Here is a 14,335-nt window from a genome sequence, read left to right on the forward strand (position 1 = left end):
ATCGGGGGTACCAGGCCCACGAAGCTGAGGTAGAACACAGAGAAGTCCGTAGGCCAGGCCCGAGGTCCCCGAGAGGGAGCAGCCCCAACCTTACACAACACCACGGGCCGCCGCCCCGCACTACAACTCCCAGAACGCCACAGGCACAGCCAGTTGCGCATGCGCACCAGCTCCAGGCGGCCCCCAGTCGTTACCTCTCCCTCAGGTGCACGTCCGCGGTGGTGATTGGCTCTCGGCGGGGCTCCGGCTCTGGGCTCTGATTGGCTGAGAGCGCTGCTGAGGCGGTTTCCGGAAAGGGGCGGTGGGAGGAGAAGCAATATGGCGGCGGGGTGCGGAGAGGGGCAGCAGGAGATGATGGAGGGTGAGAGCCTGCTGCGGCTGGCGGGTCGGGTCGGCACGGGCGGTCAAACGGCGCGGCACCGGAGTGCTGCCCGTCAGCCGGGAGCCCTCACAGGGGTGCGGTGGGCTCGGGGCTATCTGAGCTGGGCAGCCCCTGGGGGTCCGGCCTGAGGCGAGCCCTGTGGTGATGCTGGGAGCGGGGCCTGAGGGGAGCGGGGCGCAGCCACTGCGGGGAAGGTGGCAGAAATGGGGCTGTGGAGGCGGCCGTGACGTAGAGCATAAGGACCACGTAAGGAAAATCCCCCAGTGTGGTTTCCCCAGGTGGGAGCCGCGCGGTGCTTAGCTGGCCGCGCTGAGGCGGCCATCTGTGCCTTATCTGTGCCTTTGTGGCTCTTGTTTTGCTGAAGCCTTTGCCTCATGTCAGCGGTACCCTCGTACGTGATACTGGTTTTATTTCTTCTGAAAGGTCTTTTAAGTGTCGTAGTTCTCCTTCCATTTCCGTAATCTTTGGAATTGCACTTCATTGAACTAAGAAATTTCCTTTTTCCTCCAGTCTTCTTCCCAGATTGTTGGTTTTAGGAAGATGTGATGGGAGGAAAAAGTGCATCCAAAATCAAAGTAGAAACAAGGGGTAAGAGGCCTTTTATTTAAGACTAAACCTTTCATTTAGTTAATTTAGGATTTCTACTAACTGCATAGTGGTATTTGTGAGTCCTGGTTGTGATATCTGCTTGCTGCTTTTTGCCCTCAGCATGCTGCCAGGAGTGGTCTAACTCTGCTGTTCTCTATCTTCTGCAGTCGATAAGCGGATCGAATCGGAGGAGTCAGAAGACGAAGGGAAGAAGCAAGGAGTGCACTTAGTAACAGACCTCAGCCAGCAGAGCCTGAGAGATGAGCAGAATGGTGAGAACTGCACAGGTACCTTCCCACCTCAGCAATGGCTTTAGGGAGATGTGAGCCACATACCTGTGTCAGTCCTTTGTATTCCTCCCTGTGGGCGCACAGCATTTGTCTCAGTATTAGTTAACAGCTGCCCTAGAGGAAACTGGTCTTCAAGTGATGGTGTAATCCTTGCTACTGTAAAGCTGTCTTCTTTTATGGAGTTGCAGATATTAGACTTTTTTTTTTAATTATCGGTTTGCGGAGCCCTGCTTCTCTTTGAAATGTCAACATGAAAGAAGAGCTTGATTTATGCTCCTTTGTGGAAGGGTTCTCACTTTCTATAGAAAGATGCTGGAGCTGCTTATTAGAAATGAACAAAACCAGTTCTTCTTACTTCTGCTTTACTGTGTACAGCTTTTAACTTTAAAAATTGCCAGATCCCTTTGGGAGGCAAAGAGGAATATTTTTAGATGGACTGAAGAAAGCTGCTGTTGTGTTTTTTGTTATGGGTGTGGTTTTTTTTTTGCTTAAAAACTCTTAAGATGTGAAACTTATACCTCTTTGAATGGCCTTGATTTCAGAATTTCTGTTTTTTGTTTTTTTTTTTTGCTGTTTGTGTTAGGTCACCAGGTAGAAATTTTGGCAGGTACTTTAAAGCCTGTGCTTATTTGATGGAGATGGTTTTGTTTCATGGTAGCTTGCAGTTTGTTGAGACAAATCAATACCTGAAGAACCTACACAGCAGTATCATCTGGATTTTCAATACTAGCTAACAATTTCAGATGCTGCACGTCCTTTTGGTAGATATAGGTGTTATTGGCATGGAATTGGAAGTGAAGTAAAATGCTTTCTGCAGGAAATATAAATAATTGTTAGCTATCAAACAAACCCTGTGAGTTGAAGAATGTGCGGTGATGTGTCAAAAGCACAAGAGCACCTCCCATGGTCTGTAAATCCTAAGCATGGTCAGTTGAAGCACACAAATCAGTTGGACACAGTTTTCCTTTGCATGTGTGCAGTGTTTTAGGCGTTCATTCAACTGATATAATTAATCTGTGCATTTGAGGCTGCATGTTGTGTGTTTCCCCTTGGGAACTGTAATATTGGAGAAACGACTTGGAATGATGTGCTTTTATTTTGAATTGTCTGATTTACGTTGGATACTACTTAATGTAGAAAATAACTTCTTGGATAGGAACCAAGAAGAGGAATAGTAGTGGGGCATTTGAGTTAGGAGATGGCAAGGAAACAGGTGCTCAGTTGAAAAGGGAATGGATGCTTTGCCACCTTTTTTTATTGAAGCTCACAAATAGAGCTCAAACAGCTGAGATTTCGCATTTATTACTGAGTTAATTTTCTGAGGAATATCACTGCTGCTGTGAAATCTTAAACTTATTATGTTTTTCACTCGAGTGCAGTTAGGCTTCCAGCTGCACTAACTGGTTGTGGTGCTGTGGGTTTATGTAACTGTTGCTCTGTGCTGCAGGACTCAGGCTTCCTGTGTGGCATCCTTTTTTCCTACACTTGCAGAGCTTGCAGGGGTGGGTTACACAAGACTTCACTTAAGTAACTTTAGTGCCAAAGCAATGTGTGTGTGTGTGTATATATATATATATATTTCCTCTTGAGAAATAGGCTGCATTCAGAATTATGGACTAAATACTTAATACACAGTGTCTAACATACTGCAAAAGCACGTGAGCTGAGAGGAAACGTGCCACTTTACAAAGAACTCTGTCAGTCGACAGATTGAAGACTAAACTTTCTACCAAGTGCACCAGCTTTACTGCTGGACAGCTTTAAAGCCCCTGAAAGGACAGGTTCCATCAATGAGCACTGTAACTCACAACTCAGTCCAAGGGGAATAGTTTGGTTTTTCTCTAATGTGACATCTGGATTAACTGCTCTTCCACCTCAGACCCTGTCCCTGTTGGCTGGAAGTCCAGCTGGGCTGTCTGTCTTGGAGCGCCCTGTGCTGGCAGATTTTTGCACCCTAGGAATAAGTGAGAGAGATGTGGTCTCAGGAGCAGCTGGGAGCTGTTTCCTGCTCCTCTGCTGAAGTGCATCCTTCCTCATCTGGAATTAAAATTGGAACTGAAGTGCTGCCTGGTGCTGTAATGCTGATGGGCACATGTGTTTGTGAGTTTTGGTGGCGTTTCTATACCACCATGCGACATCACTGAGACTGTCAGCTCATTTTCAGTCCCAAAATCATGATTTATGCTCCTTGCTTATTTATGCTGCATAAAATATTAAAAGATGAGGAACAGATGGACTCTCTTTAAATCTTAATTTCTGCAAGTGAGTTCAGTGAGAGCTCTTTCCTGTTTGAATGCTCAGACGAGAGCCGTGGCCTAATACAGCAAGGTAAATAACAGCATGGGAGCTATCAAAACCTGCATATAGGAAGGATTAAAAATTGTAATGCTTTGTACTGTTAGCCCTTATTACGTTACTGCAGACGATGCCAGGCATTTGTAGGAAAAGCTCTCATTAAGGATTGGGGCTGTTTGGCATTTATATCAATGTTGTGACTGTGCTCAGGCTATAAAAATAGTTATAGTTAATGGAATGGCCTCACGTTCTGTAATGCAGGAGTTAATCCAAAGCTTTTGGAACTTGACTGTAATTAAAAATGCTTATAGTTTTTTGGTTGCACAGATGACATGTGTGCTTAAAGTGGAATGGGGTTGCGTGTTTTAAATCTGTTTTGCAGTCTTATTACACTTCCTTTGGAGATTGATGCCAACAGCACACCATCTTCTGCAAATGGAAATTGGGTGTGAATTATTCAGCATGAATGTATCCAGTAAATTTCACTCCCTCTTGTGCTGTGATAGAAGTACAGCAAATGCTGGGCTACCTTCCAGGAATACAAAAGCATTTCCCAAGCAAATGTATGCAGTGTGATAAACAGTGTTTTCTAGCATATTAGCAAGCTCATTGAAACAAAAGAAGGGAAATCCATGTGGAAGTGTGCATAGCATAAAATAGAAATATTTGTGAAACGAGGGCTTGATGAGATGCTTGGTCATTCTTGGCACTATCAGCTGCCAGTTTAGGTGTGTAGTTACACACAGATGCCAAAGAAGAACCTTAGGTTATCTGAGGAGAACAGACACTTTGGAGGGTACATCCTCAGAGGGATGCTGGCCCTAAGTGTAAAGAAAAAAAATCCTGCCAACATCTGGCTTAAGCCAGTGTCATTCATCAGCCAGGTAGGCAGGCTGGGTAAGGTGCTGCTCTTTTTTCTTTTGCTTCCAGGAATGGAGTTGTGTTGGTAAGAAAGTTCTGGTTCATTACTTACTGTCATGATGGAAGTGAGATAGGTGATGTGTATTTTTAATGCAGCAGAATATCTGAATTGTGCACCTTGTGTGTTCTTCGTTCTGGAGAGTGCTTGCCCCCTTTGTCTCTCTGGATGTTACGCATTGTAATTGTGTCTTTAGCTATCAGGTAGCAGAAGTCTATAACAGTTTGTTTCTGCTGCAGGAGAAGCAGAGACACCAGTGGACATGGAGTCGATTAGCCTGGACCCAGAAGCTGAGGTAAAGGGAGATGTTTTGTTCTTTCAGGCTTTATACAGCAGAGGATGAAAGGGAAAGCAGGTATTGAAACCTAGTTAAAAGATCTGATTCCTCTGAAGGTCTTGACTATCCCATCTTCCCCAAAACTGGTTCAGAGCCTTCAGGCTAGAAGTAGAGGCATTCTACTCTTGATCAGTATCCAGAACCTTTTGTTTCTCATTTTGAGTTTTAGAATAGAGGCAAAGACAGTGTGTTCCAGTTAAGCCTTAAGTGGGTAAGAGAATTTTGTGCAGTACATTGTTCAAGCCAGTCGAATTACAGATTTACTCAAAAAATAAAAACCAACAAAAAGCCAAAACTCCTGTTGGTGAAACCAAGCTCACATCGATGGGAAAGGTCTTGCCCTCTCACGGGTAATGAACTTAGGCCACATGCTTCACTATTGCTTGTAAAATCATCTGCCAAAGCACATTTTCATGAGCAATTGGAAGAAGCTGTAATGCAAACTTTGAAGCTTTAACGAGCTGTGCTTTTGTAATTTTCCTTTGATGAAAATAACTAGATTCTTCTTTGAGGAGTACTTTGAAACACTTGCTGAATCCCTCTGATGTCTGTTTCTCTTTCAGGATGTTGACCTGAATCATTTCCGAATTGGGAAGATTGAAGGATTCGAGGTGCTCAAGAAAGTGAAGGTAACAGCCTGAAGGAATATCTCTTGGAGCTGAAGATTGTGTCTGACCTACTAGTGAGCAAACCCAGGAGTCTTCTTGGTTGCCATCCTAGCAATTTCACCTTATGTTTGACTGAAGAAAGTCCATCCAACCTAAATTTCTCCTCTTCTAGTTTAAGGCATTTCCCTTTGTCCTGTCGCTATTAGACCACGTATGTAGTTGGTCCCCCTCCTTCTTGTAAGCTCCCTTCAAGTACTGTGCAAGTCCATAGTGAGGTCTCCTCGGAGCCTTAAAGGACTCTGGAGTTTACTAGAAAACTCCTACTCAAAGCAGGTCCAGTTAGAGCATGTGGCTTAAGGCCTTGTCCAGTGAAACTCGTGAGCATTTCCAAGGATGGTGATTACGTGGCCTCGGTGGGGCCCTCTTCTGGTGTCTGACCTCATTTGTGGTGAAAGCTTTCCTTTTGTGTAGGTGGAAGAAAACAGGAAAATAGTGTATTTTTAAAAACAAAGCCTGTTTTTTGTCTGTCTGCCCAAAGGCATGACATGCTGCTGGTTGTGTCTGCTTTCCTGCTAGACTCTGTGTCTGCGTCAGAACTTGGTTAAGCGCATCGAGAACCTGGAGCAGTTGCAGACCTTGAGGGAGCTGGATCTCTACGACAATCAGATTCGGAAGATCGAGAACTTGGAGGCTCTCGTGGATCTGGAGTGAGTCAGGGGGAATCACTGGGTTTAGGCTGTGGGTGAACTGTCACTCACTGCGTTGCCATGCTGTAGTTATTCCAGTCTTTATCACTCAGAGCTTTCTCGTGATTCTTTTGGCTGTGAGGGATAGTATCTGGTCTCCATTGGTATTTAACTGTGCAGTAAACTAGCATTATTATAGCTCACCTGGCACAGTGGAAGTGGAACATTTTCTGTGTAAGGCAACAAGAGTGGTAGGTGGTTGCAGCTACCATGCAGGTGCAGGAGCACTTGGGTATCCTTTGGTGTTGATGGTGAGAGCTCCTTATAACTGGGTTACACTACTCCTGTGGAAAATAACTAGGCATGTGACTTGGGGACAAAGTGCTGTTCCCCTGACACTAGTCCTTCATCAGTCCAGAGGCAGATCACAACCATTTTCTCTGGGACTCAGGAGGAGTGACCACTTTACTACTTCATGCTTATGGGAGACCTTGTCCCAGAGAGGCAGATATTGCTTCTATGGACTGTGCAGTGCTGAAAATTGGCTTCCTCCCACCATGGCAGTTCTACAGCTAGGCAAAACAGGTTTTTTTTTGCATGTGACATACCTTTCTGTTTTTCTTCATGGCATGCTATGAAACTATTCTGAAAGTTGTATTCATTATTACTGATTAAAGAAATGCCACTTGTTAGGCCTTGAAGCTAGACTCACATAATGCTTGATCTCTGCAGATAGGGAGGCTCAGCACCAGTTTACAAATGCCTCTGCCAGGACCTTCCATGCCTCCTGGACTGAAGAGCCCTTTGTTTTGTTTTACCTCAGGATCCTGGACATCTCGTTTAATGTTCTGCGACACATTGAAGGACTAGATCAGCTTACTCAACTTAAAAAACTCTTCCTCGTCAACAACAAAATCAGCAAAATTGAGAATTTGAGCAACTTGCAGCTGTTACAGATGTTAGAGTTGGGATCCAATCGAATTCGGGTAGGCTTGCTGTACAAGATGGTAGCTGGAGAGTTTTGAGCTCTGTGGCTTTTGGGATTAGCCTGGTCTCAAAGTGCTCTGCGTTGACTTTGACTTGTAATTTTGCTGTTTTTATTGTTCTAGCCATTCAATGTGTAGTTGTTTGTTTGCTGCACCTGCTGGATCCTTTCATTATGTGTGTAGTGCCTGGCTTTTAAACTACAACCGAGGGATTTCTCTATAGGGCATTCTCTGTGTGTTGCCTTCTGCAGATGGCAGCTTTCTCTTAATAGAGAGCCAAGCTTATCAAAACTCCCAGCTATTGTTTTCTCTTGCCTTCCTTGTGGCTGATGCTCTGTCTGCTTCTACTCATCAAGCCAATTGAACTCTAATTGCAGTTTCAGGTTCATATATGTATCTGATAAAACTCTGCATTTGTTTCACTCAAGAAAAAAGGTTTTCTTGAGACCTGGAGCTGAAATGCCTCAAAAACGTGGTGCTCCTCTGCTGGCTGCTTTTTCTTGTTGTCAGTTAGTGACCTTTCCAGTTTTGTTGTTTTTTTTTTTTTTTTAAGTCCACTGCTCTTAAAGGAGGCAGTTCTGAGTGGTGTCTGCTGTCCATAAGGATGTCTTCTCTGTGTTTTGCTCAGGTTGTAAGGGAATGGGTGACACAGACAACACAAAAGACTTGCAGTGTGCAAATTGAACTATTAATTTTTTACAGGCTTTTTCAGCTTTATAAAACTGCTGTAAGAACTGAGTGCATTCCAAACTGAGAATTGTATAAGCTGACATTGCCCAGTTACAGATGTTGATAACTCTGTTATGCAGAATGAGCAAATAAGAAATTATTTATTTGTTCTCCATATTTTAAGTGTTGTGGAAGCACGTCTCCCTTTTTAGAAAAGAAGGAAGCTTAAGCAATTATAAGCAACCTTCAAAGGCATAAATGTTTGCTGCTTTTATGAACTGGAAAATATTTTTTTTTTCCTGAAAGTGAACTGGAGTGTGACACTTCTGTCTGAAGGAGTTGTTACTTTGGGAAGTCACGTAGGGGGAATAAATCCTGAGTGGGAGAGCATCAGGCAGATGAGTGGTTAGGAGCCTTATTGTTCACATAGGCTGGGGAATGTGATTTATAGAAATGCACTTTCTGTATTCAGAAGCACAATAGGCTGGGGACACCAATCCCTGCATTTCAAAAGCTGGGTTAAAGAGAACTATTATATCCCATATCTAAGCATCATTACTTCGTGCAGACAGGAATGAAAACCAAACCAGCTGGGTTTCTGGGCTGACGCTTAGGCAGTGTATTGCCACCAGTGTTGTTAAGCTGAAGAATATATTTTAAACAACCAGCTTGAACTATTTTATGTGCATTTTTTGCAGTGCTGAGGCTGTGCATGGTAAAAAAAACAATATATCTTTGTATGGGTAACAAGCTACATTTTCTTATTTTTAGCTTTTTTTAATTTATCTAATTTAATTTTAATTTCTGGCTTCTTCAAAAAGCAATGCTCTGTGCTGCTAATTGCTTTACTGAGTGTGAGAATCCCGTGTCTAGGGTGAGCATGGAAAAAATGCATCTCATTTGGGGAAACCAGGACTCCTCAGGTAGTTTCCTGCTGGCAGGGCAGCCTGGCTGTGTGCTTCTTAGGTGAGTGTATTTGTAACTCTGGAGGGGAAGAAGCTATGAGCAGGCAGGTTGGGCAGTGTCTGTGATGCCTGCTAAATTCACCTCCTGAGCATTGAAGCTGCTGCAGTAATGCTGTGTTAGTCATTTGCTGCAAAACTCTTAACTTCTTGGTGTGCATTTAACCTGGAGTCCATCGTGGCTTAGGAAACACTTGTAGTTCTGTCCTTACGTGAATGGTGGGGAAACAATTTCATGCCTGAGCTGATGCATTTTCATGCTTTTCTTTCCAAAGTTGGACTGAGGCAACTACAAGGCAAGCACTTTATTTCTTCCCTAGCTTTTTTCCTCATGCCTGTTTCATACTTAAATGTGGCTTTTTTTATAGCTTTAAGTAGCTTTTTTTTTCTGATTATTTCTTCTCAGTACCCTCAGAGTCACAAGTATTTCCTCCTCAGGGCTTGGGGGAGCTACCATTGAGAAACAAATCTATTATTTTCTTGCAAGGCCAAAACAGGGGTAAGTCCACAGGCTTAGAAGGAGGGTGAGTCCAAATATGAGCTGACAAACAGCTTGTGTTGAATCTGTTGGCAATACTGGGATAGAGATTGAAAAGCTTTCCTTTCTAGAGTGTAACTATACTGCATTGTGTGCACGTGCCCATCCTCCTCTGCCTTTCCTTGCCCACGTGTGCACACAAGTGTGAGTGGTGCTGGGATGTGGAGTCCTGTCTCACCAGCACTGCTGGGCTCTGACCTTGCCTGGCAGGAAGGGTTGTGAAAGCTGGCACGTCACAGAGTGCTTGAGCACAGATGCACAGCTGTGTATCTATATCCATATTGCTGCTTTTCTGTGAGCTGAAGTCTGTTTTTGAAATTCCTTTTTAGCAGTACCTTCCTCCATTTTGTATTTTCTTTTTTAGCTTTTCCCTTGCAGAGAAAAAAAAAGACTTTATTTCTTCCTGTCTCCAGGATTCTTTTCTAAACCCATTTTTTTTACCCCTTTTCTTGCCCTGTCTTTTTTTAATTCTGTTGATGCTTTCTGGTGCCCCCATTTTTTATTTTTTGTAAATAAAGAATGTGGTGGTTCTTGGTGCCTCACAGAGATCTTTTCTTGCACTAAAGGCTGAGCTCAGAGCTTAAATTGATGTAGTGTATATGCTCTGTCAGTAGTGTGTATATTTAACGTGTCTGTTGCTGAAATTGGTATGTTCTGCCAGTAGTGTGAATATATAGACCGTAGTTAAACATGCTAACAGCTCATGGCATCTAGGTACACACAGGAGGCAGATAACCTTGCTTATGGCAGAGAAACCACTGAGCAGAGAAGCTGGGCAGCTTGCCTCTGCTTTCATCACTGATGGTTAGGACTGAATTAGGGAGTAATTTTTTTTTCTCCTGACAGCTTCTCTTTCTGTTTGTCACTGATAGATACTCTGGACTCACAAATGAGTTCTCCTGTCCTGGGTGCACCTTGTGGCCCTGGGAATGTCCTTTTTGGTGTTACAGAGCCTATTATCATTCTCTGGTCCTGCCTGGACAGTGGGGCAACAGTCAGGAGGAGAGAGTGATGCAACCCCTGCTGTGAAGCCAGCAGCTAGCAGTGCCACGGGCCAGCCCTCACAGGCTGAGCTTTGCTGTCCCTGCACGAGGCCCTGTACTTCCCTGGTGGGTCCCGAGGGAGGCCCAGCCCACACGCTTTGTGCTGTGGAGTTGGCAGGCTTGTGTTTCACAGGAGGGGAACTGCTGCACAGGTCAAGGCTGTACTGTGCTAAGTGTATCCGCAGGTTGGAGTCCTGCATCACAGCAGTGCTGTCTGCTTTGGTCTTCTTGCAGGCCATTGAAAACATCGACACCTTGGCTAACCTCGACAGTCTGTTCCTTGGGAAGAATAAAATCACCAAGCTCCAGAACCTGGATGCGCTGACGAACCTGACCGTGCTCAGTATACAGGTACTGATCCTGCTCTGTACTGCTGTGTTTGGTGGTGTGAACCACCTTACCTTTATAATGAGCTCTCCTGAATCTTTAGTTGTCGGGTCAAACTGCTTTATTGGAAGAGTGAAGTGAATGTGAAATCCAGCTTCCTTCCTGAAATACTGCTTGTCATTTTTTTTGCTGTTAACTTCAAATGAGTTTTGCCAGGGGAGTCCTTTTATTGGCGGTGGGCTCAGTGTCACTGCATTCTGCCTGAACAGGGAAGGAAAGTGAGCAACAATCCTGTGCTAAATGGAAGCTGTTCTTAATGAGCTAGTGGAAGGTTCCAGCTTTTCTAATAAGGTGGAATAAATACCATCTGACAAAGGTCGTGCAGCCTGGCACAAGCTAGGCACACAGTTCCTGAGGCAGTCATTCTTCCTATGTGTTACAGTATGTGTAGGCATCCTAATCTATAGGATGTATGGAACTATATGTAGTAGAGTATATCAGAACTGAAATCCTGTAATTCCACTTAAGATTATTCTGTTAAAAAGACCTATGGAATGAATGCTATTAATGCTTCATCATGTTTCTGAATTGAAGCTGCAGCTTCTCGTGGGAAGGCCAGGGGCTGACTCTCCTGAACTTGGAGACTTTGTCTCCTCTGGAACTTGCTTAGGTGTGGTGGTACGGGCCATTAAAACCAAGCACATGGCGTTTGTGTTGACCCAGACAGGCTGTTTCCCCTTCCCCTGTGCTTTATCTCCCACGACTCACTTGGGTTTGGGGTTGTTCAGACTGATCTTCAACTGCTGTCATGCTTTCAGAGTAACCGTCTGACCAAGATTGAGGGGCTGCAGAGCTTAGTGAACTTACGGGAGTTGTACCTCAGCAACAACGGCATCGAAGTCATCGAGGGACTGGAGAACAATGTGAGCAGAGTGAATGTGTCAGAACTGCTGCCCTCGCATCCTGATGGGGGCTGGGCTTTTCCTGAAGCTGTTGTTCCTCAGCTGCTTCAGTTACATAGAGGGTTCTGAGTATCTTGAAAAGACTGTGAAAGTCCAAGTGTTAATTACACTAAAATCCCTTACGTGCATGGAGCCCCTCTGGATCTGGAGTGAGTTGCTTTGTTGAATGTGAAGGTTCACACAGCAGCCTGGCAGATCTTCAGCAGTGAAATGACTGCTGGCTGCCTCTGCTGTAGCCTTCCACACAGCAGTCTGTAGGTAAGGCTGAGTCTTTAGTGGTAGGATGAGTGGGGCTGGGAGTGAGAGGGACAAGCTGTGGCATGAGGCTTGCCTTCCTGTCACTGTATTTCTAGGTAGGATTGATTTCACAGAAGCCTGTGAACAGAGAGATTGGGAGCTTGGTTGTGTGCAGGGCAGAGAACTTTCTCTAAAGCTGTTCAACTTTCTGCTGCAAATAGTGTTCAGCTGTGCCCAAGAGCAGGCTTCTGATCCAAATGGTAACGGATTCCTATTCTTAATGCTCTGTGAAGAAAACTTACTTTCTAGGAGCCTTCAACTGACAGTTGCCATCCAGCAAGTAATTGCTTTCATTTTTGCAGCATGGCTTCTGGGAGGTCAGTAACCCAGCTTAATTAAAAGCAGTCTTTCCTGCTAAACGTAGACAGGAGTTCTCACTGTAGGACAGCTGGTGGGGATGTGTCATTGCTTCTCCTGACTTTTATCTCGGCCTGAGAGACAGATGATCAAAGGAAATCCAGCGTAACGTTTTTGTTTGCTTGTCTAGAACAAACTCACAATGCTGGACATTGCATCGAATAGAATCAAGAAGATTGAAAATATCAGTCACCTAACAGAGCTGCAGGAGTTCTGGGTAAGTGCTGGCCATGGTGAAAAAGGCCTCTGATGGGGAGGAGTGGTGTGTGTGTCTTGGACAGCCATCCTTAGGGCAGCTCTTAGGTACATTTCACTTGGTGAACCATCTTGACAGGGTAGAGTGTGATGGTTTCCCCTCAGGAAGGAGTAAAGCCTGCCTAGATTTTGGCAGGGCTTTGGTTAGTGGTAACAAGACTCCCTCTACCTAGGAAATAGGCCCTGCCTTCATGCTTGTGGTGGTTATGAAACAGCTTTCTACCGTGTCCTATTTTTGCCAATCTCATCTTTCTTTAAGTCAGCATGACTGTGTAATGAGAGAAGCTGATACTGTGTCACCACTGCACTGCAACACGGCCTCTTGAGAACAGGCTCGATATGTTCATGTTACAAATATGAAACAAATGGAACTGTTGCTGGTTTACTTCCACTCCTAGGAGGCAGATAACAGGAACAACCCTAAACAGTTACTCTGTGACACCCTGGGTAGCAGGTCCTTTACTGTTCATAAGCCTGGTCAGGAGATATGTGGGGACTTTCCACTTCATATGTCAGTTCTCTGCCACTTTGGGAACCTGCATATGACTCTGTTCATGTTTTAGAGAAAAGCAGCAGATACTCATGAATTAATAAATGCTCCAGCTCCTTTTGTGTGTGAGAGCTGAGTGCCGTGCTGCCTGGTGCCTGTTGTTTGGAGCTGTGGCTTTGTCCAACTCCATTTCTCTGCCTGGAAATGGAAAACACTCTTGTGGCTTTTTTCCCCCCCTCACTTCAGCACTGTTAAAAAAAGAATGGTTACTGAATGAGGCCCGAGCTGATGCTCAGGGGGAGAAGGGCCACGGAGGCAGGGACTTGTTACTGCACGAAGCTTGTACAGCGTTACTGCCGCTGGGTGGTGCTCTCCTGGGCAGCGCTGGCCTGCTTCCTGATCCTGGAAGTGTTTATGTGTGTGTGGCTATGCGTGCTCTGCAGATGAATGATAATCTCGTTGAGAGCTGGAGTGACCTGGATGAGCTGAAAGGAGCCAAGAACTTGGAAACTGTGTACCTGGAGCGAAACCCTTTGCAGAAGGACCCCCAGTACCGGCGCAAAATCATGTTGGCCCTCCCGTCTGTCCGGCAGATCGATGCCACCTTTGTTCGGTTCTGATCCTCCTGCTGCCCTCTATCTCCTGCCCTCCTTGCAGAAATGTCCCAGCTGGGTTTTTTATCCACTTACCACCCCCCAGGTCTTCAGTACGCTGACACACTCAGAGCAAATGGTCAACAAAAAGCACTGACTACCAGATCTTGTGTACAATGCACTCATTGTTTTTGAAATGTTATTATTATTATTAAATCTTAACATAAGAGACTTCCTTGTGCTTGCATCTTATTTGCCTGGGAGGTCTGGCAGCAAATGTTCACAACAGACGGGAGCATTTCTGCTCAGAGCTGCTCAGTGACCCTGACGTGGCTTCAGGTTTGTGATACCCTTGCAGACATTGCTGTCCCTGATCTGGACTTAAAGGTGGTCTGTAAAAATGTGGGGAGGCGGTGACAGCAGTGACATGGAGGGGGATCTGATAAAAATGCTCATCCAGGTGATCAGACTTGAGTTGTTGCTAAGTATGTCAGTCAGACAGGAGGGGGGAGGAGGGCTGGTAGCCTTTCATAGCTGTTGTTTTTGAGGTGTAGTTACAGATTTGTTGTTGCTGACTGAGAACAGATAGCTTGAGTTGCAGAAGCTGTGAGGATGCACGTACCTGGATGGAGCTATCAGTGGAGGCACTGCAGTATGGGATCCATGTTAAATGCTGAGCTGTAGACCAAGCTGGGGACTGGAGGAGTTAAAAGAGGTAAGGCAGTGGGCTGTGGATTCCACCTGGGGAGGG

The 14,335-nt window shown here is 45.1% G+C and overlaps 1 protein-coding gene across 4 annotated transcripts; it reads left to right on the plus strand.

Annotated features, from left to right (window-relative positions):
* The first annotated feature begins 284 nt into the window (after positions 1–284).
* PPP1R7 (protein phosphatase 1 regulatory subunit 7) lies at positions 285–13,813 on the plus strand. 4 transcript variants are annotated; one of them, XM_065748604.1, is made up of 11 exons: positions 285–361; positions 893–970; positions 1,138–1,257; positions 4,714–4,769; positions 5,375–5,440; positions 5,996–6,126; positions 6,929–7,091; positions 10,538–10,654; positions 11,449–11,553; positions 12,377–12,463; positions 13,435–13,813. In XM_065748604.1, exons 2-11 carry the CDS (start codon positions 928–930, stop codon positions 13,609–13,611), a joined length of 1,065 nt encoding a protein of 354 aa, XP_065604676.1. In that variant the 5' UTR covers positions 285–361; positions 893–927; the 3' UTR covers positions 13,612–13,813. The 4 variants fall into 4 exon arrangements, with proteins under 4 accessions (XP_065604676.1, XP_065604678.1, XP_065604677.1 ...); XM_065748606.1 differs by having other exon boundaries at positions 1,138–1,242; XM_065748605.1 differs by lacking the exon at positions 893–970 and having other exon boundaries at positions 297–361.
* Positions 13,814–14,335: the final 522 nt, after the last annotated feature.

Source organism: Cyrtonyx montezumae, unplaced genomic scaffold (assembly GCF_038088225.1).
Source record: "Cyrtonyx montezumae isolate F1298 unplaced genomic scaffold, pur_monq_1.0 scaffold_5, whole genome shotgun sequence".
Lineage (NCBI taxonomy): Eukaryota > Metazoa > Chordata > Aves > Galliformes > Odontophoridae > Cyrtonyx > Cyrtonyx montezumae.